The sequence below is a fragment of the Hippocampus bargibanti genome, linkage group LG05 (genome assembly GCF_051943395.1).
Source record: "Hippocampus bargibanti isolate YZ-2025 linkage group LG05, ASM5194339v1, whole genome shotgun sequence".
Lineage (NCBI taxonomy): Eukaryota > Metazoa > Chordata > Actinopteri > Syngnathiformes > Syngnathidae > Hippocampus > Hippocampus bargibanti.
The window spans coordinates 31948575-31959866 of NC_142738.1; the positions used below are offsets into that span (position 1 = coordinate 31948575).

At 41.9% G+C, this 11292-nt stretch overlaps 1 protein-coding gene across 1 annotated transcript; it reads right to left on the reverse strand.

Moving 5' to 3' along the window:
* Positions 1 to 3359: 3359 nt before the first annotated feature.
* On the reverse strand, positions 3360 to 10957 carry tmem170a (transmembrane protein 170A). The gene is made up of 3 exons (XM_088995740.1): positions 10713 to 10957; positions 8745 to 8915; positions 3360 to 5331 (listed from the first exon to the last, which is right to left on the reverse strand). The coding sequence occupies exons 1-3, from the start codon at positions 10822 to 10824 to the stop codon at positions 5201 to 5203; spliced, it is 414 nt and encodes a 137-aa protein (XP_088851866.1). The 5' UTR covers positions 10825 to 10957; the 3' UTR covers positions 3360 to 5200.
* Positions 10958 to 11292: the final 335 nt, after the last annotated feature.

Consider the following 11292-nt stretch of genomic DNA (forward strand, 5'->3'; position numbering starts at 1 on the left):
GTGCTACTCAGAGTCACGATTGCAAGAGTGCGTTATGGAAATAATAAAATACAAAAGCATGCTAGAGACGCAATCCATGAACTCTTGGAGAAAATGACATGCCATATCAAACATCCCCCATTTGTTGCCCCCTTTTAATGCAGTCCGGCGCAGGATCGGATATATCCATAGTCCGGGTATATTGATATTTTTTCCGACTCCCAAAAATATCGATATAACGAGACTTTACTCTATTCTTTTCGAGATGGGGTATTATTCTGAGAAAAAAATAGCAAATTTGCTAGATTTAAAGTCACAAATTTGCTCGATTTAAACGTTTAAAAAAAAGAAAAAACTTTCGGACACCGCCTCTTAGACAGAAATCACAATATTGTGATTGTGTACCAAGACTTGAAGGATCTCTTTGTGACTCTCAAAGCAACAACTGATGATCTGTTCCATTTCAGCAAGAGCGGATCCGTTAGCGAAGCAAGAGCAGTAGGCTGCTAACCCACCGCACGACCCAATGATGCATCTCAAACTTCGAAAGTTTTGTTTTTTCAAGGTTTAAATCCCGCACATTTGTGACTTTAAATCTAACACATTTGCGAGTTTCAAACTCGCTAATTCGCGACTTTTTTTTTCTCAGAATAATACACCATCTCTAAAAAAGATATATACTATTTCAACCTGGCCTTAATGGTTCCAGGTTCCATATAGAACATATTCCACATTTAAAGGACAACCGACACCACTTTTTTGTTTACTGACATCAGAATAACCTTTTATAGCATCTAAAACAGCCAAAACACGCAGGCTGATATTTTTAGTCAAATGCAAAACACCAATCAAAATGACTTCAAGTGTGCTGAAACTGCAAAAAAATTGAAACGGGAAGTGGCCAGTTTCAGAAAGTCCCGCCCCCAGTTCGTGACGTCACGCAAAGACGTCTTGCATTGCTGGAGATTCCAAAAAATATGGCTTCAGATTCGGAGAAGTTGCTTTCTTGTTACACATCCAGTTATGAATAGGATTCAAATAGTTCTGAAGAGGAAAGCGTAAATGTTTGCAATCGATTAAAGAAGTCTTTCCGGGTCATTTTGAGGCATCTGGACAGAAATGTAGCAAGATGGCAGCAGAGCTCCGTGTAAGGAATTAATCAGCCTGTTTCCACAGGCTGATTAATTCCTTACACTGAGCTTTGTCGCCCTCTGCTGCCTCTTTTTGGTGCAACACGAAGTTTTCGGACCAAACAAAGTACCGCAAAATGCATTGAGGTGATGGAAGGTATGTCCTTTCTCAGTCCGGGGCGTTCCTTCCGTGACGTAGGGTGAGGACTCGTCACCAACTCAAAAACAAGTCTTCCGGAATATTCAGCGCGAGTCTTAAAAGGTAAAATATAGATTTAATATGCGGTGGACTCTTTGTAAAATACGCTCAGTAGAAGTCATTTGAAGCCATTTTACAAATTATGGACACAACTTGTCCAGAGACGTCGGTTGTCCTTTAATTTACAATTTAAAGCACGACAGCGTATATAAAAAATATCAAATGTATGTCGACTTTTTTGTCTTCAAGTACTACTCAAATTAACTTTAATATACAATAACAGTTGATACTGTTATTGGTGCAATCTGCAGTAAATTGTGCAGTTAGAAAATTAACACTGTGTTTTGGGCACAAGGGTGTACAAAAATTATTTGCACCACTCTGTTTTTTTTTGACAACTCAAATGATTAAAATGTCCATTTTAGTAAGAAGTGTGTCCTCCCTTGTTCTTTATCACCTCAGCGATGCGTTTTGGCATGGACTCGACCAGATTTTGAGGATGGAAGGGCCCCTGTACCAGGTCTTAATTATAGCTCACATTCGGGATTTTTTGTTGTGCAATCTTTCTTAGACGAATCCTGATTAGTGACCATCAATTCGGGTTGAAGTCTGATGAATTGCCAGGTCAATCCATCACAGTCATGTCCTTCTGTATCCATCTCGTTGAAGAAGAAGTGATTTACAAGCAAAAAAAACCCTTCTTTTGATACCCGATGGGAAGGTGATTAGGACGTGGTCATCCATTAATGATCCAATCAGAGGCCTGGCAAAACAGTCAAGATCACAGGGTGGTGCAATTCATTTGCGCAAGGGTGGAACTACCGCTACACTGTTTTTCATAAATATATTCGGCATCAAAATAAAATAAGTGTACCTAAGTCCTTTAACAACTTCCAAGTATAGAGTGTCCTATTCGTTATACTGTACTTACAAGTCAAATACAAGTGTACTCAAAAAACATACAATTTGAATTTTAAAGTCTTATCAGGCAGCGTGTATCGCAACACTTGTTTTGTAAATAATGCATGTTTTGAATGCAAATTAACTTTTGAGTGATTATTTTTCATGAGAAAAGATGCTTTTGAGAGCACCGAGATGTTGTCAGTCAAATGGGGCGAGGGGGCATTCTCTTGTATGCCTTTTTCCACCTTCCAGATACTCGATACACTTTTGACACCTCTTTCACGCTGTCTCACAATTTGATGGATTCCAGAAGGCAGCGAGGTCTCGGTCAAAAGATGTCGGCACTGATTGACATCTTGATTCAGGAGCAGATTCTCTTTCTGTCCGAAATAGAAGTTTTGGTCTTTGTCCTTTTGTCTTTTCTTGCTAAACAGTACAGCGATAAAGCATGTCCATTCTCGCCGTCTTCTCAGTGTAATGACACTTAAGGACAACCGACGTCTCCGGACAGGTTGTGTCCATAATTTGTAAAATGGCTTCAAATGACTTCTACTGAGCGTATTTTACAAAGAGTCCACCGCATATTAAAGCTATATTTTACGTTTTAAGACTCGCACTGAATATTCAGGAAGTCTTGTTTTTGAGTTTGTGACGAGTCCTCACGTGACGTCACTGAAGGAACGCCCCTGACCGAAAAAAGGACACATTGTAGCAGTCCTTCCATCACATCAATGCATTTTGCTGTACTTGTTTGGTCTGATAACTTCGCGTTGCACCAAAAAGAGGTAGAATAGGGCGACAAAAGCTCTGTGTAAGGAATTAATCAGCCTGTGGAAACGGGCTGATTAATCCCTTACACAGACCTCTGTCACCCTTTTCTGCCTTTTTTTTTGGTGCTACATTTCCCCCCCTATTGCTTCAAAATGGCACGGAATAAATGCTTTAAGCGATTGCAAACATGTATGCTTTCCTCTTCAGAACTATTTGAATCGTATTCATTACCTGATGAGTAACAAGAAAGCATCTTCTCCGAATCTGAAGCCATTGTTTTGATTCACTAGCAATGCTAGACGTTTTGGTGTGACGTCACACACTGGGGGCGGGACTTTATGAAAATGCCCAATTTGCAGCTAATTTTGTTGCAGATTTTGGACACTTGGACTCATTTTTATTGGTGTTTTGCATTGGACTAAAAATATCAGCCTGCGTGTTTTGGCTATTTTAGATGCTGTAAAACGTTTTTCTGATGTCAGGAAACAAAAAAAAGTGATGTCGGTGGTCCTTTAAATAACGAAGAGCGGAAAGCAAAACCTGTAACGGAAGTGACAACAACCCAACGTAATGTCAAGAAAATAAAGCACAGCCATCTGCTGCTCAACAGCAGATGTTTGTAAACAAATGCATCAGGTGCATTTACAGTGATGTCATTGGCAGTGTAATAAATAAGCACACCCCGAAAGGAATACTTGCTTTGTCGCATGTTTATTTGCATTTCGGAGAGCGTGCCTGCCATCAGGTAAAGCGATTGGAATTGACATCATCAAAGGGAGGGCTCATCATGCAAAGAAACAGCAAGATTAAAATGGTTGTAAATTAATGGATGGAAGCAAAGGACAAGCAACAAGTATGTGTCTCATTTTCAATGTATCAGAGCATTCATAGAGACAAACAGTTGCCATCATCAGTGAACCAGCATGATACACTTCCAAAACCTGCCATTTAGAATATAACATGGCGGTGTCAAACAGAAAAAAAGCCACCTACGGTCTAGTTTAGATCTGCGGAGATTAAATTGAACTGACTGTCTTCCAGGCCTTTTTTTTCAAAGACAAAAACACTCCGAACAGTGCTTCTAAAACTGGCTTCGATCGAACCCAAAGGGTTCGGTTAGTCGGTCTCACGGGTTCGGTCGGCGGATCCTCCGCCGCGGAGGTCGACCCGTCAGGCTCGTCCGCAGTCATTGAAAGGGTTCGAGGATCACCACATGAAACTGGTGGAGTTGGCCGCCTCCGACAATATTTAAGGACAACCGACACCAGCGCACAAGTTGCGTAAAACCACTTCAAATGACTTTTACTCAGCGTCTTTACCTTTTAAAACTGGCAGTGAATATTTACGAAGTCTTGTTTTCGAGTTGATGCCGATGCCAGAAGTGACGTCGCTGAGGGAACACCCGTGACCGAGAAAACGACACACAGTGCATTTTGGCTACTTTTTCCGTCTGGAAACATTGTGTTGCTCGAGAAATTCGAAGGAAAACTACATAAATAACGCGATGGTGAATCGTTGTGTGGCAGCCAATTGCGTTAACAGGCACAAAGAAGGTGTAAGTTGACCCAAATTCCTAGCGGACTGGGGGCGGGACTTTCTGAATCCTTGCAGTTTCGAGCTCATTTGTGGCAGTTTTGGGCAACTTTAAGTCATTTTTTTGGGGTGTTTTGCGTTTGACAAAAAATATTAGCCTGCATGTTTTGGGTATTTCAGATGCTCTCAAACATTTTTCTGATGTCAGTGAGGAAACAAAAAAATGGTGTCTGTTGTCCTTTAAGTACTACTAACTCAGAACAAAAGGAAAATTCAAATGCACATGAGACGTGAGAATGAAAAAGTCTCGGGATGCAAAATATGACTGAATTCCGCCAGCAGAACAGCCTGCTGCCCTCACACTTAATCTTGACACAAACTGTAGAAAATCAAAAAAAAGGTTTGAAATCCCTCTCTCGATTTCAAATAGCTGAGTTTGCTGAGAGGAAATGTGATCAATGTCCATGCGAATGGGTAACGTCAAAAACAACTTCCTCAACGGCGAGCGTTGTCCTGCAAACTAGAGTACATGTTGTCGGACAAGATACTGCATTTCAGCTCTTGTGAGTTGACTTGATGGTGTGGTCCGAGCCGAAGAGCACGTCCAAGCCTGACATGTCGATATTTGTCCAAGCTGAAGCAAGTTGCCACGAGTTATGAGACGGAGTTAATCGCCTCTGTACCACTAAAGGGTGGCGAGCACTCGAAGGAAGGAAATAACAAGAATCAAGAAGGACTGTCCCACGCCGAAAACTAAAGCTTCCAGAGAGATCATTCTCTTCCCTGCGGCCTTGTAAACTCCTGCGATGGCTGCACCTGCGTCACACACACACACAAGAGAAAATCACATTTCAATTTGGGCAACACTACATTAGGAAAGCTTCGATGAGAAGGTTTCTTCAGCCGTCATCTGTACTTTTTTGAAGGTGTCGGGCGTTTTGCCTCCAATCCAAGAGGCTTCGTCAGCGAACTAAAGTGAAGTGAAATAAAGTCTTTAGTTTTAGCTTGCCAGGTGCCGGATTAATTTTTTTAATGTATATATATATATACACATATATACAGTAAAGTCTTGTTATATCGATATTCTCGGGAGTCCGAAAAAGTATCGATATAACCGGGACTATCGATATATCCCATATCGATATAACGAGACTTTACTGTATATAGGTGTGTGTGTGTGTGTGTGTGTGTGTGTGTGTGTGTGTACAGTAGGGCCTCGGCTTACGAACACCTTACCTTACGAAGTTTTCGGTTTCCGAACGTCAAATTTATGAAAATTACACCTTGAAATACACATTACTTTTCGTGATACACGTGATACTGGCGGAGTGACCTTCGGCGGAAGCCCATGACCGAACAGCGCTCCAGCCGGCGCACCTTTCCATCCACATCCCCTCTCTCTGAATTCACACGTCGATCGCAGATAATTTTGCTATTATGGGACCGAAAAAGACCGCACCACAGGCTTGTGTTCAGCCGAAGACGCAAAACAAAATCAGTCGAGGAGAAGAAGGCGATCACTGAAAAACACCACGAACAAGGTGTGCGTGTGTATATATATATATATATATATATACACACACACACACACACACACACACACACACACACACACACACACACACACACACCAGACCTTTGAACGCTGTTGAACTCTGCAGCGTGTTTGCGATGCATTTGGTAGAATAAGACTCGAGATGGTCCTTCTTGTTTCGATCTGTCACGTTCCGAACGAGGCAGAGAGCAGCCGACTCGTCGGAGCGAAATTGAATGTCTGGATCCCCAAGTAAGCGACATCCATGCGAGATGATTATTAAGGGACAACACAAAGCGCTGGTCCCAAAAAGAGGACCAGGGGAATAATCCAAAATAAAGAATACCAAAAACGACGAGTGGGGGGAGGGCAATGGGAGACCCCACATGCGTACTATGCCAATGGCAAAAAGCAACTCGCACACGGTGGTGCAGACAAGGAACGATCCCGAAAGGATTACAGGACGTGGGGGTGGCCTCGGACCGAAGATATAGAAAGTCCAGGGTAATACAAAGTACAAATACAAGCTGACAGAGTTCCGTTTTTGTACCCTCTGTCCTGAAGAAGGAATTGGTGGAAGCGGGGAGGCGCGGCCCCGCCCCCAGCTGTCAATCCGAACAAGTAGGATGTTTATTTGCCGGAGCAGCATTGCACAAAATGAGGATACAAAATAACTTTTTCTTAACAAACGCGGACGACAATTTTAGCCAACAGGACAGCATTTCACTCGCTTGCATGCGTGGGAAGCCGTGCGTATTTGGGTCAGCAGAAAGCGTGTGCGCCGACACAGTTATAAAGATCGATAATACGAAATATAAAATGATTAAAACGACATTAAAAGTTTCATAAGATTTATAAATGAACTGTCAACATTTTGGTATGTAATCGTATTCAATAGAAAACGGTGCTTAAAAACAAGAGATTGACATCGTATACTATCCTGTCGTAGAAAATTTGTGTCGGCAATTTTGAATGCATTCCGATTTACAAACGTTTGACTTACAACAGTTTTGTCGAAACCCGCTCGTAACTCGGATGTTACCTGTATATTTTTTATACTAGTGTATTATCAGTGTGAATAACTGCTCCAAGTTAAAAAAAAAGTTGTTTAACCCGTCCGCCGGCAGAAACGACTATACACGATTTCACAAAATGTTCTTTTCGGTCGTGGACGAGTGTACCCGTCGATAAACTTACCTTCAAAAACCATCTACATTCGTATATACTCGTCCATTTTAAGCTTTACGAGCCATTCTATGTGTGAAACGAGTATTCTTGCGATAGGGTAGAGCTGTGGAATTTCAAGCACACTGTTGAAAGATAGCAGTTGTTGTCATAAAAGTGTGGTTTGCATCCACATTTGCATGCATTTTTAGAAGAAATTTCGAGTGTCACACCCCAAATGTCGAGTTCAACGGATGATAGTAATATGAACCTTCCCTCAGATGCTTTAATACTTCTGAGAACTCCGCCAGTTCATCGTACGATGACTATTTCTCAACAAGTGGCGTGGACGAGGAGACCTTGGAGAAGCCTTGAATTGTCAGAGGAGCGTATCATTTCACAGGAAATTATGGAATAACGTTTGATGAAAACCCGGCAGAACTGAGTCCATTTCAATTCTTCAGTCTTTTTATTGATCAAAGAATTATTGACTCTGTACTGGTAGGGACTAATCGTTTTGCTGAAGAAACCGGGCAGGATTTACAAACTGTTTTCATAGCCAGCATGAACGACACCATATAGAACATAAATCGTAAAATTGTTGGAAAAGGGAATGTTTTTCACAAAAAAATAAAAATAAAATGTTGGCGAAGGGTCTGTGGAAGCTCTCAGTCGTACAGGAGTGGTCCATCGATGAAAAGCTTTCTTCAGCCGTCATCTGTACAAATTTGAAGGTGTCGGACGTTTCGCTTCTTCAGCGAACTAACGTCTTACTGGTAGTTTCGGCCCGATATATATATCCCTACTGTCTAGACATAGCGGTGCCGGACTCTGGTATGATCGGTCCCTGCTCTCAGGTTGGGGGGAGCAGAGGACTACTCCCTGCGGCTCCACTGATTGCTCCTATTGTCCTTTGAACCTCACCTCACCATATTGGTTTAGTGAAGGATTTAGCTATTTTATGAAAATCACTTCTTTTACTCCCCTTTCAAACCATCTATGTTCTGGGATTTTCCTCTTGGATAAGAAGCGAAACGTCCGACACCTTCAAAGAAGTACAGATGACGACTGAAGAACGCTTTTCATTGTTAGAGAAGGGGTTAAAATTGAAAATCAAAATTGTAGTTTCAGTAATGTTTTATATTTAGTGCAAAGAAAACGAATCCACAATTCCTTGTTGATGTGAGTGTCACATTTCCCCACTGCGGGACGATTAAAGCATTTGTGACTGATTCTAAAAGGAGAACAATAAGTCAAAAATAAATGAAAGGAAATTCAGAACAGATAAAAATATGTGATTCATTATCATAAATTGTGAGTTAACCAGGAATTAAATACATTCCTGCTCTTAATTTAGAGCTGAAAACGGTGGATTTTTTTTTGGGGGGGGGACAATTACAGTACTGCCTACTTGGATAGGCTCTCAAGCAGTTTGAAAAATGAATGAATGAATCGTCACAATTATGGGCAAAACACATTCATTATGAAGGAAAAAAAAATCTATCAATGTCGCAATGGCAGCAGAACTTACTTGTGAGGACTCCTCCACCAACGGGTCCAAGGATTCCCATTAAGAGGATGGCAATGGGCATCAAGCGGGCTATTTTGTGCTGCCGAAGTGCAACGAACGACAGTAGAGATGCAGGCAAGTGGAAGATCAAAGAGGAGACTGCTGCCCAGAGAAAAACTCCATACCACATTTCTTAAAAAAAAAAAACACATTCAATCACAATCATAGAGGAGCACCAAAATCAAACAAAAACGTTTTTATTTAAGGCAACAATGTCATTCAATTCCATGTTTTACATGCATTTGGATGTTTGCGCGTGATACATCTGATACGTAGTTTGGGTAAGCGCAGTAGGCACATGTGACGCAAAAGGCTGAACAGTTTGTGGTGGTAAGGTGGGGTGGGGAGGCAAACGGGGGTTATCACAATTATTATGATTGAGATTGAACAGGCAGGTTGATTTAACACTTCAATCTGTAAATTTGGTCGATGCTTTCATTGCTTTGCGGGTGACACCCAGCTCTATCACTCCAGCAAACCCGACGCCTCTCTTCCATCTTCTTCCCTTTCACTCTTCCTCTCTGAAATGAAATCCTGGTTTAGCCACAACTTCCTCAAACTTAACAGCGAAAGAAAACGAGATTCTCCTCGTTGGTACCAAATCCACCTTGAGCAAAGCTAACAGTTTCTCCCTCACTATTGCCAATTTGACTATTTCTCCCTCCCATCAGGTGAAAAGTCTCGGTGTCATTCTTGACAGCACACTATCTTTCCACTCCCATATAAATAACTGTGTACTTTCACCTACGCAATATCAATCGTCTTCGCCTGTCTCTCACTCCTCACACCACTATTATCCTCGTTCATAGTCTTGTCACCTCCTGGATTGACTATTGCAATTCACTTCTCTTTGGTGTCCCTCAGAAACCTCTCCACAAACTTCAACTCGTCCAGAATTCTTCAGCCCGGATCATCACCAGAACCTCATCCCTTCACCACATCACCCCCGTCCTCCATGAGCTCCACTGGCTTCCGCTCAAATATAGAATTAACTTTAACATTTAAAATTCCATTTTCTGTGTAGCTCTCTGTCTTGTTTCTATTTATAATTGTATTTTATTTATTGTATTCTATTTATTATAGTATCTCTGCTTGTCTGTGACTGTAAAGTCTCATTGAGAGCTTTGAAAGGCGCTTGAAATAAAATGTATTATTATATTGTTATATTGTATATTATTATATATTCTTGGTGCGAGCATAGCATGGATGGTTGTTTGTCTCTGTGTGCCCTACAATTGACTAGCAACCAATTCAGGGTGTCCCCTGCCTAGTGCCTGAAGACGTCTGGGTTAGGCTCCAGCATCCCCGCGACCCTCATGAGGGTAAAGCTACAACATTGAACGTTTTCGGCCATTTTTAGAACACACAAAAAGGAAGAATACTAGTTAGCCCTCAAACAGACGAGATCCAGGGGACATTCCAACACTCCAGCTATCTATCCATACGACCAACACGTTGGCATGCAGGGCAACGTATCAGATCTCAGGTCGTCTGGTCATCTTTCCATATTCCAAAATGCAACATCAGATCGTTATGAAGGTGATCCGGTCGGGTAGCTGGGGTGCTGTCGTTAACTCAGTCGCTGCCATTCACGAATTTACTCGGGAATTGAAAATATCCCGTACAACGCCAGTATTCGGATTTCGCTTTTTTTTTTTGGCGGGAGTGACGATCAAGTCAAGTCTGTAGATTTCATGTTTGTAAATCTGACAGTGATGACGTCACGTGCCTAACCAGCCACGAACCACACCGCACGTCACTGGTAGAGACACACGTGAAAATAAACATTGATATGAAATGAGAAATATGTATATTCCATAAGGCTGCCGCTGAATACGCAGATTATGGTGAGGTGGCTCGAGAATGAATCTCATACGTCCACCACAGCGACGTAAGGCATCCAAGACAATCGCAACAATATGAACCTACCTGTAAAATCACCGAGAGACGTATCGTTGTATCTGTGAGTTGCATTTTTTCTTGGCACCAAATTCATACCAAGTAGATGCTGGAAAATGTCACTTTCACCATATTCCTCCATATTTCTCAATAACCTTTGACGGTTCGCAGACTGAAAAGGTAAACAAACAAAAAAGAAAAAAAGATCGGTGCGCCGCACAGCCAACGTTCAACTTTGGCTTTCCACTTCCGCGACCAACTATTTTTTCTTCTTCTTCGTTGGTTTCTTCGTGGGACTTGGTGGTTGGCTAACATTGTTTCCTGTGAATTACCGCCGCTCTGTGTTGGGTGTGTGAATCGACTTAGACCAGCATCGATTTCACGTTCCTTGATAAATTCATTAATTCCCATCGCGATCGAGAATATATGTTTTTAAATGGACAGTTATTTGTGATATCACCACCGCGATTAAAGTTCGTCACACAATACTCCGACCACCCATGGACAGGTATTTTACCGCCCTTGTTCAAGAGGCGGAGCGTTCGAGCCAGCTGGCCCAGGCGAACGCCACTACCTCGCTGGCTCAACGCCTCAAAGAGTATTAATCGAT

Bases quoted from the DNA above. Each gene is read 5' to 3' on its own strand.
- tmem170a (XM_088995740.1), bottom strand. From the start codon at position 10,824: ATGGAGGAATATGGTGAAAGTGACATTTTCCAGCATCTACTTGGTATG. The intron at 8,916-10,712 runs GTAGGTTCATAT...TTTTTTTTTAAG, and splicing joins GTCTCTCGGTGATTTTACAG to AAATGTGGTATGGAGTTTTT. The intron at 5,332-8,744 runs GTAAGTTCTGCT...TGTGTGACGCAG, and splicing joins TGGTGGAGGAGTCCTCACAA to GTGCAGCCATCGCAGGAGTT.